We start from the raw sequence: 23,467 nt of genomic DNA on the forward strand, positions 1-23,467 counted from the left end.
GCTGGCAGGTCTGACTGACTGAAGGTGACATGCTATACTGCTGTGAATGTTGTTTTATGTCCCAGACAGCAATATTCCAGCAACATCACGGTGGCAGTCTGACTGTCTGAAGGTGACATGCTCTACTGCTGTGAATGTTGTTTTATGTCCCAGACAGCAATATTCCAGCCACATCACGGTGGCAGGTCTGACTGACTGAAGGTGACATGCTCTACTGCTGTGAATGTTGTTTAATGTCCCAGACAGCAATATTCCAGCAACATCACGGTGGCAGGTCTGACTGACTGAAGGTGACATGCTCTACTGCTGTGAATGTTGTTTAATGTCCCAGACAGCAATATTCCAGCAACATCACGGTGGCAGGTCTGACTGACTGAAGGTGACATGTTCTACTGCTGTGAATGTTGTTTAATGTCCCAGACAGCAATATTCCAGCAACATTCCAGCTAATGTTTGTTTCAACAAGGATCACTTGACTGTCATCCGTAATTTGCAACACTGAACAATAAACTGTATCCTTTTCCTTGTGTCTACATAACAGAAGTTATTCAGTTATTCCATAATTGTATCTGTTACTAATTGATGCCACAAACTTAATCCTGTCAGGATATGGAGACTTGTGAACTATCTTGGTGATACGGAAGTCAGGTCAACCAGATACGTATGTCTGTGAACACTACATATTATATAACTGAAATTATTGGCAGCTGTTGTTCACAGCCAGCTGAATTGCTTTCTACCCTACCTACATTAGACCACTGCAAGCTGATTATTTGATTGTCTGAACCACCATCTCAGGAACGTCTCATCAGGTATTACTAAAATACAGTAAACTATGTTTATAATAAACAGGCTTATTACCAACTGAGACATAACAAACTGTTTTATGATCCCGGCCATTGGATGTATATATGCTGTTTACATGCTTATAAGTAACTACGGCTGTAACAAACTAAAAGTTGTGGTCCTTTTGAATTTGTTAAAACCATAGTTTACTGTACCATATTTTCTTGAGTATAGCGTACACTTTTTCCCCAAAAAGACAGCTGTGTAGAAGGGGGTACGCATTATATATGCCATAATGAGTTTTCCCCCCGACACAAAGACATCACCATGAGCACGCAACACTGGAAATACCATGTCAACAAAGCAGTACTGGAGTATGCAATGTAATCCTGTAATTACACTGTCTGGTTATAAAAGGTATTCATTGCATATCTGGGGCGGTATTCATAAACATTCTTAGAATTTTCTTAAGAATACTCTTAAATCGCTAAGGAAATTCTTAGCTAAGTATTACACTTAGGAGTGTAATCATAATGACTCTGAGCGTAACTTTTAGCTAAGAATTAAGTGAAACTCTGAGAGTAACTCTTAGGTCGGACATTGGTCGTAACCAGGGGAATCCCTGTGCTATATTTAGAATTCCGGGCACTCTTCAGTTTTAGAGGCATGATTTTGTATCGCGTGACTGTCACGTGATGTAAACACGCAGACGTGCATCTGTCAACACTTCGCGCGATGGATTCAGCACAAATGATTGCAGTGAAGCGCAAACCGAATTGGTCATCTGACCAGACCTTGCTCCTGGTCCAACTTGTTGATGAGCGGAAGGCTATCATCAAGGGCAAGTTTGGGCCAGGAGTTACGTCGCGGATGAAGAAGGAGGCATGGGGTGAGGTGGCAGCAAACATCAATTGATCATTCCCTAATGTGATCAGATCGACAGAGGACTGCGAAAAGAGATGGTATAATATCCAGTCGAAGTCAAGGCAGGAGATATCAGCTTTCAAGAGACAGCTCAGTGGCACCGGTAAGTAATTAAAAATGACAACTAAAAACATCTTAAAAACAGTATTTACAATGTTTCTGTTACTCCGTCCGAAAAGGTATCATGTCCGAAAATCCATGATCCGATAAGCAGTTTATGAACAATGTACTCTTTGGGCCTAAATTATTTCGTATTATTTAATTTTCTTCATAAAAAATAACATTTTGATTAGAATTCATGTAAAATTTATATTTAGATAGGTAGCAGCTTAAAAACAATGCACACTGTTCAATCATGTTTAATAAATTACTTTATGTCTTCATTGAAGATTAATGTCTTCATAAAAAAGTGAAGGCAAATATGGATTCTTTAGGGGAGGTGAACTAAACTATGCCTTCAAAAATGTTTATGACATTTCATAATAATAATAATAATCATAATAATAGCAACAATAATAATAACGTTTGACAATTATAATAACATATTGTATTGACCTTTGTATTTACTGAAAAACTTAACTGACTTAAATAAACAATATTTTCCACTTGACAGTTACATCTGTTAAAATGTTCTCATTACACCATACTATCTGCATGTTATTTCTTTATGGAAGACACATATATACATGTAAAAAATAGACAAAGTAACAATCTTTGGAAAGAAAATGTTGATTTATTTCAGTTTACCATAAGCGAAAAAAGTAGAGGCATGTAGAAATTATTATATTAATTTTTTTATGAAGCTCAAACATGATACTAGAATAGACCAAACTGGAATAGTTAAAAATTACCTAAAGAAAACAGATGTAGCATTCATACTGAGAATCATTACCAAAAAGTTGAACTACTTTGCATGTGATTAGTATATGATTAATTTATGCAGTATGAAATATCTTTTTTTAATATCTGTATAGGCAGTAAACATCATACATATTCCAAAGTAGACACAATTTATGGATAACATTTGACATGTTCACCGACTCATACAATATTATTAAGACAAATTGAGTTATGTCTTTATCTTTATCTATTGCGTCACATTAATTTATTGTATCAAGAAGTACATCAACATTAAAAATCTTGTAATTATTGCAGGAGGGGGACCTGGTCCGAGCAAGTTAAGTGTGGTGTCTGAGGCAGTTTACGATGTTCTTGGACACACAAATGTGAGCATTAGTGGAATTGAAGGGAGCTTCGATTCAACCCTATTCCAGGTCATGGATATGTCAAACAGGTAAACATTTTTTTCTTTAGTGATAAAAAACTTATGATATTTATGTTCTGGTTTATGGCTCAAACATTAATGTGAAACATTTTCTTTTCAGTTGTCAGGAAGCAGCCATCCTTGGCTTGGAATCTGAAGTTTGTGGCGCCTTGCCACATGGAGTACAAGCCCACCCTCAAGCAACCTGTACTTCAGCCTCATCTGTCTCCTGCTCAAGAAAAGAAGACTTAAATGACCAACAACTTCTAAGAAAAAAGACATTATTAGAAATTGATGTACTGCAACTTCAGAAAGAAATGCTAACCCTAAAATTAGAGATGATGAGAAAAGATCAGTCTTATAATTGAATAGTTATTTCACATTCTATGCTAAATTAATTCAAGAAATCAGTTGCCTTTACAGGAATTTAAATGATTAATTCACTGAAATTCACATAATCAAGTTTTGTTTAGCAATGCTCTGTAATTTCAGTTATTTCACAAAAAGTCTATAATTATAGGTTAGAAAGTAATTTGGATGTTATTTCATAAGAAAACTGTCAAACATTGAAGTAATAACAGGAATTTTGAGTAAAAGATTGACAACAATAATCTCAACAACAGTATTAACATTAACAATTGATTGTTTTGATATCTTTCATGTAAATATATTGAGTTTAAATAGTTTTCAATGATTGTACCAGTTAACCTAAATCAAACCTGTTGCATTATAATATGGGTAAGATTGCAATATATATATATCAAAGGTATGTTTGTAAATAGTGATTTTATTGAGTTGCAATTTATTGAAATTGAACATAATAATTGGCAAAGATAAGTTTGAATGTAGCACATGTATGTTGTCTTTTGTCATGAATAATTTTCCAGATACTACATACAAAGTGGTGAGATTCACTAGTATACAGTCGCACATATGTAAAGAATTCACACAATAATCATATGTCATGGATTGTTCTCCAACATGTTTCAGCATTATCTTCAGGAGAATATTCTGAAGATTTTATGGAGATAAAGCTGAAACTTGTAGGAGAACAATCTGTGTCCTGTGATTATTTTGTGAATTTCTTTACAAATATAAATATGACACATGTCAAAGCAAATACAATGCAAAGTTTTTGTTTTCCACTCAAATGCAACTACGATCTTGTACATTTACTTGGTAATATTTTCTTGTTAAATAACACAAATATCATCATCATTCCAGTTGTTGTTTTTATTTTACTTAAACCTCACACACAAATGATTTTGGATCTTATTTCAAGGAATGTCCTGTATGATTTTAGTAGAAACCGAGAAAAAGGGAAATTACTCTAACCATCCAAATTTAAAGGGGATGTTGAGGACCGTGGCCATTTTAGGCTTGGCTAAAGATGTGTGAGTATTCGTCAAAGCTCCCAACTGTGGTTATCTGGTAGGTAAAATACTGTTTTGATCAATGCTATTTCATCATATTGATTGTTAAGGGCAATTTCATCTATTCCTCAGTGTTCACAAGGGAAACATCATACCTGTTGTAGAGTGACATAGAGAGTTGAGGTCGCACATATAGTGTCAAGGGCTGAAAAACGTGCGATGTTCATGAACTCTGCTAAACATGCCTCCTACTCTAACCTGCAGAAGACAAGGAGACCTTGATGAGATTTGTGTTCTTGAACTGTGAATTGAGAATAAACTTTTTAACAGGACATAAAACAATACTTTTTTCATAAAAACTTTGTACCAAACACTTACATATCAGAAATATTTAATTATAATCAAATATCAGAAAATGGTTCATTATTATTAAACGTTTTATTCTTGTCACACATTTACAAGTCGTAAGTCAGTTTCCTTAGAGATACTGCAATGGTTACATCCATTCTGTCTGCTTGTTGTACAATAGATTACAAAAATGATAGATATTTTTTTCATGTGGCAAAATAGTAACAAGATTATGTTTACCATTTTTTTTTAAAATGTATGTAAAACATTGTTGTGGTGGGAGGAAGATCAGATATGTTTTCTTTTTTTTCTATAATTTGGTTTAAAAGTATGAAACATCATTGACAGAATTGTTTTCCCATAGATCACGTTTGTTTTAAATGTTACAAAAGCAAAGTGAAGAATGATTAAGCTTGCATAATTTGGCATTAACAATTTTGACATGTTCATATCATATCAAGCTGACAAATAGCAAATGGCGATAAGGTGATAGATTGGTAATGAATAATAAGAATTCAGAATAAAGAATTATATTAGTTACATAACCAAACCAAATATATTATGCACACATACTTTGAAAGTGAATGTTAGCGAAGTTCTCCCTGAACAAACGACCATCTCCCATAGCCTGTGGCAAGTGGTTGGGAGGATTGTTATTATCATCATCATCATCATCATCACTGTTTCTGTCATCATCACCAGCACCACCTGGCAAAAGGATGTTCCTCTGTTTGCATATATTGTGTAAAATGGCACACACAATTACCACCTTGCAAACCTTCACTGGGTTGAGTCTGACCTCGCTGTGTAGGACATGGAACCTTCTTTTCAGTTGTCCTATACCCCTTTCGACCACACACCTGGTGCGTTTGTGAGCTCTAGAAACACAAATTACATCATTATTAGATTCAGATTATGTATTGGTCTTAACAAACATACATATGGTTTTTCATTCAATATTAAATTACTATAACTACATTAAAATACTATTTAAAAATGTAAATGTAATGTTTTTCATTCTGTTGTAAATATTTCATTTACAAAATTCTTACATTAGCTTGACTTCAATAAATAATTGTAAGAATATTTTAAAATATGTTTTCATTATTTTCTAAATATTTCATAAATAATAATGTCAAGATCTAGATCTAAACGAGTTTTACAATAATTATTAATACTTTTTACAGATTTTTCCACAATACAAAAATGCTATATTCAATTTTGATATTTACATTTTCTGTTAGTATAATTTGCATGTTAGCATAAATATATACTAAAAAGAAATTTCGTCCAAACACAATCTTAACATTTAATTATTTTCAAAACAATAATTCCGGTATTGATATCAAGGGGAAGTCACTCTAATACCAAGTGCACGAGTGACATATTTGTAAACGACTAGGCCTAAATGCAACGAATTATTATAACGTGGAATCTTTTGATGTTATTGTTATAAGCAAAGACAGTAATTCATCGGTGGGGTTAACAACTTCACGTACCTGTTGTATCTAGTTTGTGGACCGGGTTGGGGTCTAAGGTAAGGTGTCAACAGCCATCTTCGACACGGATAGCCGCTGTCTCCGAGCAAATGGCAACCTTGAGGGATGAAATGTTGTTCGAATGCGGTTCGGACACCGCTCTCATTTAAAATTCTTGCATCGTGCGTAGATCCTGGCCACTTGGCAACGATGTCAAGTATGTTGTAGTGAGCATCAAATACTATCTGCACATTAATGCTGTGGAAATGTTTCCTACAAACGTACTCCGGCTCATCAACACTCGGGGCAATTATGCGGACATGGGTGCCGTCAATTACACCAAATACGCCAGGAAAGCCAGCAATTGCCATGAACGCTGCTTGATTACGTTGGATGTCTGATGGTAGTACAGGTAATTTGACAAACTGTCGGACAATAGCCGGTGTTGACAATGCATCAATTGTTTCACTTACAATGCGGCTTATGGATGGCTGACTTATTCCTAGATCATCTGCGTTACACAGTTGCATTTTCCCAGTTGCAAGATAACGCAGCATGACGGCTATTGGGTGATAGCATTGTTTCTTTGTGTAGGGGAGGTAAGTCTATCCCTGATTAAATTTGTGACAAATAATATACCTGCACTGTCAAGACGAAACCGCTGGATAAGTTCCGTGTCTGAATACACACTGAAAATGTTTTTCCTTGGCCTGAAAGTTCTCAGCTGATGCGGCTGGGGTGCCCCAGCTGCCGCCATATTGGATACTTAAGAAAATTCTTAGGTACCTAAAAGCCCTCTTGAGTACTCTTAACTTTAGGAGTACTCTTAGTGCTAAAAGTTTTTATGAATATGACTTAAGAAAATTCTTAGATTTAAGAGTAACTTTTGGTATTTCTAAGAATTTTCTCAGACTTAAGACCTCTTTAGCACTCTAAGAATGTTTATGAATACCGCCCCTGGACTTATGTTTGTAACCTATTTAATTAATTTTATTCAAAATTCCTTTTAACGTTGTTTAAATTAATTTCGGCGAAATCGTGTATGAAGTGATTGGAAGATCGCACAACTCACTGTTATTTACAGCAACCATGGTCAAAGTACCACTATTGATACATGGAAACGAACTTTAGTTGACAGAGAATGGATACATATATCATAAATGCCATACTTTGACTCGTTAAAAAGTCATATTTGTCGTAGTTCGACGATTCTATGTCAACATATAGTTCTCGCAATCACGTGCGCGGGAGCCCCAACGGTGACTGGTCAAATTATTCCATGTGAAAAAAAATATCTTGCAATCGCATTCAGCTGCACTGAAGTGCTACGCTTAGGGGTATTAATATTTTAAATATGTATATTAAAAGCTGCAACTAAAATAACACGATATTGGAATATATTCAGATACAGTTTTTCCGGATACTTGTATAAAAATCCTTTATCCTTTAGCCTGCTGAATTATTTTCACACTTCGTACCCCTGCCTGCTGGATTATATCATTGGGTAAGTTTTAACTGAATCACTGGTAGATTCCAAGAAAAGGTGTGACCTTCTGATTGCTCTTTCTGGCTTAGTTTACGAGAAAATACACAAGGTAATCTTAATCTCTGCATGTAAAACAATGCCTAGCAGAACAGAAAAATACAATTTAAACAGATCAACATGTCTGGTAATTTTTTATATCAAATTTCAAATTTGTACTGACCAAGTTTCTTATCACCCGCTCATTTACCTGAATTCGCTGAAGGGGTACTGTGTTGCAGTAATATATGGAAATATAATCAAATCTGGTCCAGCCAAACCAGTGGTTGATAGCCTGACCCATGTTGTTGCAGTTTGATAACACACTATCAGCCACAGTAGCCGCCCCACCCTAATGAAGCAGCTTTGCGACTACCATCAGGGTACCGGAGACCATTTCTACACTTCATTCCAATGGCCGACATGTACAGTTTGTGTTAAAAACAGTTGAGTTTTCTACCCCAAATTCAGCTTCTTTTTGGGTCCATTTTAGGATTATCATATGGATTTCATTATCCGATCTTATTAGACCGAACAGAATTTTATGAGACTCTGGCTTTGGACTACTGGCTGATGTCACAGACAGCATATATAAAAAGGGAGTAAACAAGTGTTTTAAAACAGTTAATGCTAACATTATAACAACAAATCTGTGCTCCATCCCTACTTTGAACAAAACAAATGTTCAAGAACTTATGACAACAAAACAATTCAGTAAGTTTCTTTCTGATTACACAAGGAGATGTTGCCAACTTTGCCCATAATAATCTGACAAGATTTGAGATCCATTAGGATTTAGCTAGTCCAAAATAATCTGACAAGACCTTAGACCCATTAGGACAAGCTAGTCTAAAAAAATCTGACAAGACCTTAGACCCATTAGGGTGTAGCTAGTCTAAAATAATCTGACAAGACCTTAGACCCATTAGGATTTATCAGTTTATTTGACTTCAACCGTACTGTATCACACCAATATGAAAGACCTGTGAAAGTACTAACATGCCATGTATAATTACTGCAATTCAACCATTCAATGACAAACAAACTATAGTTCTTCACTTTCAACAGCAACTGACTTACATCTGTAGCTTCAACAATCTATGTCAATGACAGACATACATATTTCAGCAAAATGTGATAAAACATATTTTTTCTTCTGGATAAACTAAAAAGATAGATGTCAAGAGTTTTTATTGCCTCGTATGTCACAGCTGCAGAAACAACAGATGTGGAAATATTCCCTAGTCAATCACTTGGTTCATGTCCATGGGTTTATAATCATGAAAAATAAAGAAGTAAATGACATGAATTATTCATGGCCACAAAAGATAATGTATGACACAAGTGGGCTACAGACTCACAGCCAGTGCTGTGTACATTTGACACAGCGAACCGATACACAGTGATCTGCCTTACTGGAGGTATGGAGAATAATAACTAGATATCTTCAATAGGTCCCAATCTAGTCCTTGTAGCCCAGTGGTTAAAGCGTTCGCTCGTCACGCCGAAGACCCGGGTTTGATTCCTGACATGGGTACAATGTGTGAAGCCCATTTCTGGTGTCCCCTGCCGTGATATTGCTGGAATATTGCTAAAAGCGGCGTAAAACCATACTCACTCACTCACTCTTCTGGTCTAGTTTATACTTGTCCATATGATAGGACTTAAACATACTAAAATTAATGCCAGATACAAGCTTGTTATATCTCTGTAATCAACAAGTTTAAGAGCCAATTAAGATACCCTCTAAGCTGTGACACAAAGGTTACAGTTTATACACACTCTTTCTTATTTCATATTTGTTTCATGGTGAAAGGTGAAATCTATTTGGCTGTATTATTTTGTTTCAAATACAATGAGTTGGTCAAAGAATGACCCTGTAAAATCATAACTGAATAATTTGGGTTTTTTAAAAATAATGTACAAATTTTGCTATGGCTCTGTTGCCTTTTAGTTCTGTGAATAAACTAATCATTACAAAATTATTTATGAATCTTAGACAGCATAATACAAACATCAATGATATTAAGAAACAAATGTTTTCTGTATTCAGAAAAGAGACAGACTTTACACTAATAATATGAAGTACAAAACTAAAATCTCATGTCAACAAAATATCCAACAATGTCCAACAATGCAAATTAAAAAAAATTGGTCAGTGATTAAGATTTTCACACTGAAGCTCTCTACCATCAAACTATTCATATCTAGTTCATATTTCTCATAGACAAGCCTTTATCAATGCAAGGTAAATAACTACTTGATCCACCCGAGAAGTTGCAAGAATTTCATAGGTACTAAGACCCCTAGACACCTTCATAAAAGCTGAAGACATCTAAGAGAGACAACTCTTGTACCAGTACAGGAGAGTTACCTACCTTGTATGGAATTTCATCATATTCCACAAGGAACATCTTGAGCTGACTGACACAGATCCGGAGGTCTCCATCGGTGAACTCATAGGGGATGTTGAACCCGAGAGGACCGAACTTTCTCCTCTCAATGAGGACACCATGGAACAAGGACAGTGAAAGGAGCAGGAACTTGAAGGGATTCGACTGAAATAGCAGGGGAGGTTATCAATGTCACATTAAAACACATCCTACAGGATTTGGACTGCAGTTATTGCCCCTAATCAGAACTATCATCAAACAGGATCACTAATATTCATTTTATTTACATCATCAACTTAATAAATTGCATTTTACAAATATTTCACAAACATAATGAAATTGTAATTAAAAATTGTAAATGAAAATATTGTGGAAAGAAAAATGAAATGCAAAATAATATGTGCATCCTCAATGTCAACAATGCAAGCAGCTGTGATAGGCATGGGCGGAAAAATATAATACCCTACTGAGAACACAGACGTCATCCGCACAAAGAAATAATCTACATGTCAAATTATAATTCCACTATTCTGCTGCTTTATTGATTACGATTTCTTCCTGTCTCTACTGGTTTTGAAAAAGCAAAGCGTTTGCTCTACTGTGTCAGAGATATAAACATCTAAAGACTGCATGGTACATATACATGATCATGCAGAACTAAACATTAAAGAAGAGCTGCTGAGGTGTCTATGAGCTGACAGAGCTGTGAGCCCCACTGAGGTTGATGGATGAAGCGATTACATGCTGCTTCTATAGGTTATATTAAGAAGATGGGGGATTATGATGCTGTAGTGTTACTGAGACAGTGGATGAAATGACTGAGGTTCCCATTCAGGAAAAAATGGAGTCATGCTTACACATGCCTACAAAGAGAGTGATGTTTATAAAGGTTGGAACTGTGTTAAAGCTGTTTGAGTATACAGTTTGAGAATAAACAGTTTTGCCATGCGCACTGCCTTACAATCTCTATACTTGAATCATCATTTCAAGTCACTAAACAAATCATATATACTTTCTCAAACACATTATACACACATGAACATATGACATACATCCTTGAAAATATGACATACACCCTTAAACACATGACATACATCCTTGAACATATCAAACACACTCCCTTGAACATATGACATACATCCTTGAACACATGACATACACCCTTGAACATATGACATACACCCTTGAACATATGACATACACCCTTGAACATGACATACACCCTTGAACATATGATATACACCCTTGAACACATGACATACACCCTTGAACATGACATACATCCTTGAACATATGACATAGAATCTACATCCTTGAACATATGACATACACCCTTGAACATATGACATACATCCTTGAACATATGACATACACCCTTGAACATGACATACACCCTTGAACATATGACATACACCCAAGAACACATGACATACACCCTTGAACATATGGCATATGCCCTTGAACACATGACATACATCCTTGAACATGACACATGCCCCTGAACATATGACATACACCCTTGAACATATGACATACACCCTTGAACATGACATACACCCTTGAACATATGACATACACCCAAGAACACATGACATACACCCTTGAACACATGACATACATCCTTGAACATATGACACACATCCTTATATACAGGGTACAATGGATCCTTTGAAACCTGATACATGTACCCTTGAACAATGGAAACAAATCCTTGAACACATGACATACCCCATTAGACACATGATACAGACATCCTTAAACACATAGTAGATATGTCATTGAACAAATGATACATTCAATATCATTTACATCAATCTACATTTCAACCTAAACACTGTCTGAAGAAAAGCATCTCACACATTCACAACAAGATCAGATCAATATCTAAGGAGTTGCAGCCTCTGTACACACTGTGAATACACTGTGAATACACGGCAGTACACAGCATGTACACGGACACTGAACAATGGAAGGATGTATCTGGAAGCTGAAGGTGCAATAGCTGAGACAGCAGATGACTTGGTGAAGCACCCTGAAAATCCCTGTGACGTGCGACACCATCACAATATATACACCACAATACCAGTCTCTCCTAAACCAAATCTTACACTATAGAACAAATACCAGCATTGACAGATGATGTCACTGTGATAGACAGAAGAGGAAAGAGTAGAATTTTGAATGAGAGATGAAGGAAGATTTGCTTTAGAGAGAGGCGATGCCGACTACATATGTTGTCCCCAGTTGATGAACTGGTGGCTACCTTTACAAGTTCACCCTTCCTCAGTACCATCTGGAAACAACAGTGGTCAATTAACAATTCTATAATACAAACTGTATACAGTAAAACCTTCTTAATCCAAATTATAATGCTAACAGAAACGTATTCTCTGGACAATATAGCTGGAAAAAACCTGATGTGTAAGATTTCTGGTTGATTTGTCTTGAACCATGCCTCTCTGTATTATTCTGGCAAACAATTAACATGTTTGGATTACTGAGGTTGTAAAGCATCTACCTGTGGATTCTGGACACTAATTACAGGCATATAGGACTCTGCTCTACTGGACCAGATTTAGATGGGTTGGGTTTAATGTCACTTTGTACAGTATTTAAATTATCGTGTATCACGACATGTTACCACAATACGTCCAAATGTTTGTCCTGGATACTGTAGATGTTCATCAGGACAGTGTAACCGATGAGCATGGGGATGGTGTGGACAAACCAAGTGCCACAAATTGTGGAAATGCTCGCATATGAACCATGACTGTCGGTTCCTTGTATGTCTAAGGCACTTAACTCTGCACAGCGAATCGCTGGAACTTATATCACTAGGCCACCCCTGCTCCTATTTAGGTCGATGACCCCATCCCCAAGTGATCATAGCTCTAGGGTGCCCGAAACTCCCATACTTTATCATTAACAGGTCATAAAGCAGTTCTTGTAAGAATACCTTGTATGACAGTTACCCTCCCATAAAATAATTCCACAAATTCAAGTACAGAGTATGAAAATTCTCTTTAAAATGGTAATCCAAGAACTTTTTGTCACTCTAAATAGCCATAAATTAGCAAACACACCTTGTCACCACATGAGTTGAGAAAGTCGTCATTGAAACCAGCATATGACTTGAGCAGGTTGGCCTTGATTCCCTTGGGCGGCTCCACTGTCATCTTGGAGCCATTCTGTAGGATGTACACTGGGAACTTGTCACTTGGCATACTGGTCAACCACAGGCGGAAGTCTCGGTGCACCTGTAGCATGGACAATGGTTTCACATCACTTTATACTGAGTGTGGGAGACGGGTTTACTGAACAATATTTCAGTAATATCACGGTTTTTCAGCATAGGCTAAAAAAAATAATAGCCTTGGATCTCAGGCACCGACAACATGATGATCAAGTTCACAACACATTTTGTTTTTATTTCTATTTAAATCGAAAAACAAAAAAATCCTTAAATATTCCAAGTCGAAAAGTAGTCAAATATTCCAGTACTTTACTTATCAAGGAATACATTTATGTAGGGGGGCACTTTCCCAGGTTGTTTGTACACAACTGTTTATTTGGTTACCAAACTGTTTATTTGGTTACATACTATTTTGAATAACCTAAAAAACAAAAAACAAACCAGCACCCACCTGACACTATATTTTCAAAAGCCATTGCCTGAGAGCCAATTCTATTATTTTTTTAAGCCTTAAAGTGGGAGGAAAGTGATGCAGTAATTGGACGCTTACCATTTTCATGAACCTACCAGTATAGTGAGGGCAACTGGGATCTGAGCCTATGATTTTAGGTTTGGGGCGTGCACAAAGGACGCAAGTCTGCACAGCAGCTTGCAGCATCTCCGACAACTAAGCCCTCCAAGTCCCCCTGATGTTGAACTGTGGACCAGTATCAGTGTTGTAGCTCAGTGAGGTACACCATCCAGGAGTGATGATGAGGATGTATTGCAATCTGTGTTGCCAGCCTCTTGGAATACCACAAGTCAATGGAATATTTCTCTGGGTCAGCTAAACTCAAATTTTGCCACAGCATATCATCAAAACCTCTGCTGCCAGGGATACACGAAAAATTCATATCCCTGATGTCAAAATTAGGAAGCAATCATGTAGAGTATTAGAATGAGAAAAACTGACAAAAGCTAAATTTGTAGTCTTCATATGGAGCTTTCAGAGTGTTAAGTCTGCAGATACAATGCTGAATTTAATACCTGTTTCATTGAGAGGATGTTGTTTTTTGATATTGATATGCCTCTGTCAGCAATATTACAGCAATACTTGAGTCAGGGCCAGGCCAACAAGTAACAGTCAATGCCCCTGGGGATGTCATGACAAACATGAGACAGGTCACACTCTGTGACCACCCAATCCTCATTGTCGTCAGCTCTGACAATTGGGTGCTTGGGACATATTCTGACCCGGAATATCCACATGGAAAAATTGCCACATTAGGCAATGATGATAATGCTGATGTCAAATGTGATCCAATATTACGTTCTCATGCGGTTTTAGAAATTGACACTAGTCCTTTAGTCCTTGCGAACCTGCCCAATGGTTTGGACTAGTCGAAATTTGCCATTATTAAGGGTTTTGCTATATGTTGTCATTATAAGGACCAGTGGACTAGTCTACTGGTTTCTACTAGTTTCTGCTGGTGCTCATGTTGACCAACCTTGTCCACATCGATCTGTTCGATGAGTCTCTCCAGGGAAGGCATCCAAGATGGCGCCAAGTGGCAGTTCTGGAAGAAGACCCATTTCCCTCTCTCCATGGCGCTACGCATCATTGCCTCTGCTCGGGGGCCCTAGGGAACAACAGAAGCTACATCATGTCCCTGCCTCATCCATGGGGAAAACACATGGCATGGCTTACATATCCTAGATGGTGAATACAGTAAGGCAACAAGAGTTACATCCCTTTATATTTAAGTCTTTTCAAACCTCTAGGACGAAAACTGTCAAAGAAGATATATACTGTTGTTGTGTTATAATAATAATGTTTTTGTATAAATAATAACATGCTTGTATCAAAGTATTAGTAATATAGCATTTGTATCTTTATATTAGTATGATGGTATTGTCTCACCTGTCCCTGACCAAGGGATATGGCTGAGAGTTTTTTGGCGAATCTCATCTCCTCTGCGAACTTGTAAAGGTCGGCGGCAGGGTCAGTACCGGTCGACAGTACGAAGATGAGCGGTGTAGTTGGTGAGGAGTCTTTGTACACAAGGTGAAGGTCGGCAGTCTGTGCAGGGTGCACAAATACATGAGTCAGACATGCATCACAACACAGAAAGAATAGGCATAACTGTTTTGTTTTTTGTTTGTTTGTGTGCTTGTTTAATCCCGCTCTAGCAATATTCCAGCTATATAATGGCTGTCGGAAATAATCAGACAATCCAGTGACTGACATCATCAGCATCGATCCACACAATTTTGGATACGATGACATGCATCAACAAAATCAGCAAGCCTGACCACCCGATCCTGTTCGTCGCATCTAACGACAAGCATGGGTTGCTGAAGACATAAAACCCATAAGCAATCATGGCCATCAACATGTCCCTTGATCCCTTCCTATCTGGTCATAGTTCTTTATAATTAGCCCTGCAAAACATCAATAAATATCTGCCCTGATAATTCTGTCTCATTGCCTACCTAGACTGTGAACTTCATTCATGTTTCAGTGTTTGTTGTAACCTAATCTACTGTAAATTAAACTTGCTCCAAATCAAATCTTGATAATGAATGTCACTTATACTGAAAAGTCAGCAATATCAAAACAGTTATTCTAATTTTAGATTCTGAACAGAACCAAAAACTTCAAAAGTCCATTATGCCAGGAGGTTGTTACTGGCGGCCATACATTGAAATAATAGTCACATACTGAGGCCATTGTGACTACCTGATCCACAATTTCACCACGTCTTTCACCAAGCACTGGACCCTGGGACACAACACTTGTCTTGTTATGCTGACCAGTTTGGACCAAGCAAACCAATGACACGTAAGCAATGAATCATGGATAACAGTGACTTGCAACCCGCCAACTCACAGAGCCTCACCACCAATACGTCACTTCTTGTAACCAGCAATGAGATGCTGGGGACCTATTCTAATCCATGGTGGGGCGGTCAGGTAGCCTGGGGGTTAAAGTGTTCGCTCATCACGCAGAAGACCAGGGTTTGAATCCGGACATGGGTACAATGTGTGAAGCCCATTTCTAGTGTCCCCCGCTGTGATATTGCTGGAATATTGCTAAAAGTGGTATAAAACCATATTCACTCACTCTTATTCATGGTAAACATTTAGAGGGTATGAACTGACACCAGAGCAGCCAGGCCAGCATGTACTTTACCTGAGGCTCGATGAATCTCTGACCCAGGTTTGCGGCCACATAGTCCTGCATGACATTGGTCACTTTATCTGGCCGTAAGCATTTCAGCACAATGATTTTCTGGAAACTGTCCAGCTTTTCATCCCACTGAGCCGGGAGAGATTCTCTGCAGACAAAATTCACAAGTGGGTTCACAACATCAACTTCTGGCCTGCACCAACACCGCCTTTCCAAAACCATCTAATCCTTTGAATGATATCATTAAGCATGTAAGTCAAGGGGTCCTTGTCATGACCTAAATGCTAAAAGTTAGAGATTTAGGGGGCCCCCAGATTCAAATACCTCAAATACCCACCTTAAACTCAAAGCACTGCTACACAGAATTTCACAGCTTAACTGTATTGTGTTCAGACTTGTATACTAACCAATGACTTTGTGTGTTCATAGATTCTCAGAGACAGTGATACGTTCCACTTTATGACAACATAATTTGGGACATAATCGCTTTGAATATTATTTCATATATATCATGATTCTGTCAGATTTATTCATGTGTAGAAACCCCAATGTGACACAGGTCACAGACATTGACACCAATGAGAAAAGGCAAGGTGTTGACACACCAAGGATCATAATCGGAGCCAAATCTGGGATTCAAACCCATCACCAGTCACAAGGCCACCTATACCTACCTACATGTCTATTTCAGTAAGTTCATTTTGTCTTCCTCTGCTATCTCACCTGTGTGGTTCTGTACTATCAAAGATCATCTTGAACCCATCAACATGATTCTTGAAGTCTCGGGGGAAGTCGACAAACTTTGGCAAAACACCCAGAGTTAAGATGTCCTGCCATGAGCGATCTGATATCCACTCAGGGGCGGGGTTTGGTAACTCTTCGGGTTTCACTGTACCTCCAGCAATCAGAAATCTCCACTCATCCTGCAACACCACAGCATATGAACATAGTTAGTGACATATGAACCCAGGCACAGTGACATATGAACCCAGGTACAGTGACATATGAACCCAGGTACAGTGACATATGAACCCAGGTACAGTGACATATGAACCCAGTTACAGTGACAGATTAACACAACATGACAACATTTTTAACATGTTGACTGTCATAACACTTGAATAACCATGAATTCATGACAGATGCTAAGCCAAGAATACATTGTGGAATAGGGTCAGAGGAAGACCCAAAGACTTACTCCACCCGTTGGTAATCCTCTAGGCAACATTTTTTGTATTTCTTGATTTACGGATTTCAAACTCAATTCAAAAGTGTGGTAGGCCAATTAAAAAAAAAAAAAGTCTCAGAGATTTTTTTACTTGAATTTTGTCCTAAAAAGTTAGGTAGGTATAAAAAAACTATTCTGGAGTAACAAAATTGAAACAACTCAATTTTTCAAGAACATTTTATCATATCCCTGGCACTCAGCTTGTGCAAGGATGGCAACATAACAATATTCATGTCACGGGTGGAAATGCATGAAAGACGCTGCTATTTTGGCAGCATGGGCAACGTTTAACTCTTTCAACACAAGCCAACCAGAACATTACTGCTGTGACACCAAGTTCCCAGAGACTCTTGTGTGATAGATGAAGCAAACATTTATCAAGGAAATTATCTGCTTGTAAAACATCTTTGTTACTGCATGTTTGGCCATACACTATTTGAAAGGTCTAATTAATCCTTTTGTTTATAAGTATGAAAGTTATGTGTATTACATTATTTAAATAATTCATTAACAACAAAGTTAGTTTCAAATAAAAATAAGGTAAGCTAAACATTCATAATGTCCAGATTAAGGACCAATGAAGTGAAAATTTTATGATTTTCGGCAAATATAAGATTTCATTAAATCCATTTAATTCAACCTATTTCTTTTTTATTTTCATTTGTTTACATAGTCGGAACATTATTTTAAAAAGAATTACAAATAATATCTGTCATCACCCATTTCCCAATGATAGTGGCTGTCCTCTCACTACCATGAGAAAATACGAAAAGATCGGCGGTAATAAAATCAAAGGGTAATTTTCATTTTTTGTTTTGTTTGGACATTTGGACTTTGAAAGAGAGACGCATCCGTAAACCAAGAAATAAAAAAAAATGTCGCCCTATTAAACAAACTGGAAGATGAGCTACAAATGTTTTCATCATGTTTCGTTGTCAGAATGCAATTTGGTTCATAAGCTTATTACAAACAAATGTCACTTCAGTAACAAAGTTGCCAGTACACACCATATTGATGGAGCCATCGTGCATCTTGATTCTGGCACAGAGCAGGAAGGCAAAGAGAAGTTTGTGTTTCTCGAACAGACTGCGGCAGACATTGCTGTAGAGGCTGAAGGTGAAGTAGTTGTTGATATTCTTGATACGCTGTGGAATGTTGTCTGTAGAAAAGAAATGAAAGATGTTGGTTCTCAGAACAATAATAGGCAATGCTGCCATCATACATCAGTTCCAAATTCTTAGATACCAGAATGATTACAGGTAATTCATGATAGCTTGTAGGTTCTTATCTAAATAGGAAAGTGAACTGGATGCAATGAGACCCTCCTACCTGCTCTCTCAGCATTGGCAATACCACTGAGGTAGATGTTGATGAACCACTCCAGAGAGTATTGGTACATGGGGTCGATGTTGGCCATGTCAGCCACACAGAAGAAGAGGATCTGGGTGTTGATGGCTACTGGGATGTACTGACTGCGAGTCTGGTCAATGTCCTTCTCAGTCTGCTCGGCTACCACCACCTTGGCCTGTGGGAGGAAGGACAGTCACTTTAACAACACATAGACACCCTCAACTAACATCTTCTTATATGGGCTCATCTTTGACTGCATTAACTCCTTATAAAATCCTCAGGTACCTCAACATATATTGAGTTATCCTGAGTTTGAGTGAGCTGAACCCTACTATAAGACAGGGAACAAACCTGGATTTCCATGGACTTGATTTTGGAAGCCTCTAGTGTCTGTATGAGGTCGATGTCGTCAACTGGGCTGCCCTCGGAGGAGCTAAGACGATACAGGATCCTGTCCTCAATCTCCTTCAGTTCCTGCTTCATCTTGGCATTGCTCACGATCAGCTGGTTCTTGGCCTCCTCTAGGTCAGGTCGCTCTTCTGCCACTACTGTACCCAGCAGCTGGTCTTCCAGACCACTAAAACACACAGCAGACAGCAGTGAGCACACAGCTCACATAGATGAACAGACAGCAGTGAACACACAGCAGTGACCATACTGTGTACAGGCAGCAGTGAACACAGCAGACAGCAGTGAACATAGGAGAGAGCAGTGACCATACAGCAGACATAGATGAACACACAGCAGACAGCAGTGAACACAGACAACAGTGAACACAGCAGATAGCAGTGAACATAGACAGCAGTGAACAGACAGTTGATAGCAGTGAACAAAGCAGACAGCAGTGAACAGACAGTTGATAGCAGTGCAGACAGCAGTGAACAGACAGTTGATAGCAGTGAACACAGCAGACAGCAGTGAACAGACAGTTGATAGCAGTGAACACAGCAGACAGCAGTGGACAGACAGTTGATAGCAGTGAACACAGCAGACAGCGGTGGACAGACAGTTGATAGCAGTGAACATAGCAGACAGTAGTGAACAGACAGTTGATAGCAGTGAACATAGACCGCAGTGAACAGACAGTTGATAGCAGTGAACACAGCAGACAGCAGTGAACAGACAGCAGTGAACAGACAATTCATAGCAGTGAACACAGCAGACAGCAGTGAACAGACAGTTGATAGCAGTGAACACAGCAGACAGCAGTGAACAGACAGTTGATAGCAGTGAACACAGCAGACAGCTGTGGACAGACAGAAGAGAACAAAAACAGCCAGATGAACAAACAAAAATGAAACAGTCAGTAGACATCAGAAAACAGACAGCGGTGTAACAAACAGTGGACAGTAGTTAACAACACACAAACACAAATGCATGTTTGACGTCATGACTGTCAGGATATCAGTGGTTACCTTGGTGACAGGGTGAAGTTGACGAGAGTGACCTTGGTTGACACTTCTGGAGTGTAGTGTGGGTTGGGCAGCTTGGTGGTGATGTAGAACTTGAAGTCTTCATGGTAGGGGATAACTGCATCTCCCAGCTTGATCACAGTGCTACCTTGCTGCTTGAAAGTCTGCACACAAGAGACACAAGGTTCTTTTTACCTCACTGCTTCATTTATACTACTCCAGCCTACATCATCAAGAATCACGAGTCGTAGACCATCAAATTCTCATCCAATTAAATATATTTTCAGGGTGAAAAAAAAGTTGGAATTATGTTTTTTGCCTACTGCTAAAAATACGAGAAAATGGTCTCGTGACCTCATGAGAAGCATCATAAGTAAAGAACAGTACATTCATCAAATCTCCTTGATAGAAAATTCTTATTTGAAGCTGCTTCGTGGAGAATAGCTCACCTGTCTCAGCAGAATTGGTTCCAGGGCAGGGTCCAACTCAATACCGACATTCTCCAAGAGGCAGGGTTTGCCGAACCGGATAGCATTCTCCAAACTTCGGAGAAAGTCACGATCTGACAGCTTGATGATGTCAAGCCCATTGTCTCTCTCCTGAAACAGACACAGTATCCCATATTTAGCAACACATGATCAACAGAAGTCTGCAAATTAAGCAAACTTAATAATCCAAATATTTTCAATCAAATTAAGACAACTCTGAACCTAATCTTCTGAAATGATGCAAAAGGGTAGATTAAAAATGTCAGAGACTAAAACAATCACAATCTAAAACAGTGTTTTTATTAATACTGATATTGATTGTTGAATAAACTTAAAATGTCTGGAAATGAATATCGTTAAAACGTTGTGTGTAAGGATGATATTGGGATTGACTAATATATCTCAAACAACAACGCACCATGTTTTTAATCCACTTGTTAGCCTGACCCTGAGGATCAATGAAGAGAGACCAACGGCGCGAGAACTGGACGATGACACCGTTCTCCACTGAGAGACTGTCCTTGGGGAGACCACAGATCTGCCAGCTTCGGACCTTGACCGCGTCACTCATGGTGGACACGAGTGTTGGGTCCTCTGTCCTCGGTACCTTCAGCTTGTCCAGCTTCTCCACCCACTCAACCTGCATCTGCTGCCGGTACTCCCCCTGAATAAAACACATGTTGCTGTTACTTGTCACGAGTGAGTGAGTGAATTGGGTTTTATGCTGCTTTTCGCAATATAAATAATATTAATAATGTAATAATAATATGCCATTTATATTGTGCATATTTTCACACCATGCTCAGTACTCAAATCCCTATTATTACCCCGGTCACTGGATCAGTGCGCACTCAAGAACCATCCCCAGCCTCCTAGGGAGTATACAACCCAAGCTGCCTGTTAGGCACTAGAAGGTCAACAACCACATAACCATCTCATCCTACCGGGTACCCATTCACTGCTGGGTAAACAGAGGCACATTTTGTACAAAGTCACTTTCCCAAGGAGACACCACACGTGTTACATGTGCTCCAGTGTGGGGCAGGACCAAAGCCCTGGAAACTCTCCGGAGCCAAGCTGCCGAAACGCCTGTTAGGCACTAGAAGGTCAACAACCACATAACCATCTCATCCTACCGGGTACCCATTCACTGCTGGGTAAACAGAGGCACATTTTGTACAAAGTCACTTTCCCAAGGAGACACCACACGTGTTTCATGTGCTCCAGTGTGGGGCAGGACCAAAGCCCTGGAAACTCTCCGGAGCCAAGCTGCCGAAACGCGGTCACTCATCCAAGGACTATCCATGGCCGATGTTGGTTATCTTCACCCGATTTGTGATCTGTGCGCTGTGCACAGGACAACATGCACATTTATAATGCGCCAAATCCAACCCCAAAACATTATTACCCCTGTCAATGGATCAGTGCGCACCGGATTTTTTCTTCTCAGCTTACTGTGAGGCGTTAGAAGGTTAACCGTCCTTCTGTGAATGCTATGTTCCCAAACACAACCCACAACAAGCACATGGTGCTTTGTTTTATCTGTTCCCTACTTTCTTTCCATCAGTATATGTTTAAGACAAGGTTCTTCTAAGTTAGAAGTTCTAACTCCTTTGCAGCAAGCAGAACCAATGGGGACAATAAGAGCTATTTACCGTAAAGGGTCCGAGGTAAGCGATGTATCCTGAGGAGACGAGGACATCCCCAGTGATGTTGTCGATGACCATCTCCAGCCTGTCCACGGACTCCTTCCATCTCTCCTTCTCATCCGCCAGACCACCGATCAGCTTCAGGAGAGAAACATGACTACATCAACTATAGGTTTTGGCCAGTGTGGGGAAATAAACCCAACAGAATTTTTTCTGTTTTTCAAAAGGTTCTCTGAATATGTTGACAAGTGGGACTTCAATCTATATTCCATCTTCAATCCGCTGATGATCCAACAAGCATATTGGAATATTGAAGAACAAGTGAGTGATTGAATGTTATTTCCCACTACAGCAATAGTCCAGTAACCTGTATATTACTGACCTGGGGGCATGCAGGCTAGAGAGAACAACATGCAATCAGCAAGGTGAAACATTAATATTTAACAATCGATATTTAAATCTACCTCATGACAAGCATCAGATGCTTGGGACCTACTCTGCCTCTGAATGGATGGAAGAAAGATGATTCACCTGAAGATGATGATGTTTGGTTGTTTAACGCCGCACTCAGCAATATTCCAGCTATATGACGGCGGTCTGTAAATAATCCAGTCTGGATCAGATGTTCCAGTGATTGACATCATGAGCATCGATCCACACAATTGGGATACGATGACATGAGTCAACCAAGTAGGCGAGCCTGACCACCTGATCCCATTAGTCGCCTCTCGAGACAAGCATAGTCGTCTTTTACGGCAAGCATGGGTTGTTGAGGACCTATTCTACCCCGGATTTTCACGGGTCGATTAACCTAAAGTTGACTGGGTTAGAGGACTGACTGTTGCAGCTACATGTTCACTATAATCATCACTTACAAACATCATGACAGC

The 23,467-nt window shown here is 38.7% G+C and overlaps 1 protein-coding gene and 2 pseudogenes across 2 annotated transcripts in view; 1 reads left to right on the forward strand and 2 right to left on the reverse strand.

Annotated features, from left to right (window-relative positions):
* The window catches only part of LOC139475969 (dynein axonemal heavy chain 1-like), a 121,073-nt gene that overhangs the window by 24,667 nt on the left and 72,939 nt on the right, over positions 1–23,467 (reverse strand). Inside the window, exons 60-73 of one of the 2 annotated variants that reach the window (XM_071259187.1) lie at positions 22,584–22,715; positions 21,347–21,592; positions 20,890–21,039; positions 20,444–20,604; positions 19,380–19,605; positions 19,008–19,203; positions 18,686–18,837; positions 17,174–17,373; positions 16,454–16,598; positions 15,182–15,340; positions 14,769–14,900; positions 13,172–13,345; positions 12,352–12,381; positions 10,074–10,253 (exon numbers count right to left, since the gene is read on the reverse strand). In XM_071259187.1, coding sequence (XP_071115288.1) covers positions 10,074–10,253; positions 12,352–12,381; positions 13,172–13,345; positions 14,769–14,900; positions 15,182–15,340; positions 16,454–16,598; positions 17,174–17,373; positions 18,686–18,837; positions 19,008–19,203; positions 19,380–19,605; positions 20,444–20,604; positions 20,890–21,039; positions 21,347–21,592; positions 22,584–22,715 — 2,283 coding nt within the window. The remainder of the gene's footprint in view (positions 1–10,073; positions 10,254–12,351; positions 12,382–13,171; positions 13,346–14,768; positions 14,901–15,181; positions 15,341–16,453; positions 16,599–17,173; positions 17,374–18,685; positions 18,838–19,007; positions 19,204–19,379; positions 19,606–20,443; positions 20,605–20,889; positions 21,040–21,346; positions 21,593–22,583; positions 22,716–23,467) is intronic. The other variant, XM_071259188.1, reaches the window with a different exon arrangement.
* Positions 1,490–3,413, forward strand: LOC139475972 (uncharacterized; annotated as a pseudogene).
* Positions 2,809–6,930, reverse strand: LOC139475970 (putative nuclease HARBI1; annotated as a pseudogene).

The sequence above is a fragment of the Haliotis cracherodii genome, unplaced genomic scaffold (assembly GCF_022045235.1).
Source record: "Haliotis cracherodii isolate W230 unplaced genomic scaffold, xgHalCrac1.p SCAF_3, whole genome shotgun sequence".
NCBI lineage: Eukaryota > Metazoa > Mollusca > Gastropoda > Lepetellida > Haliotidae > Haliotis > Haliotis cracherodii.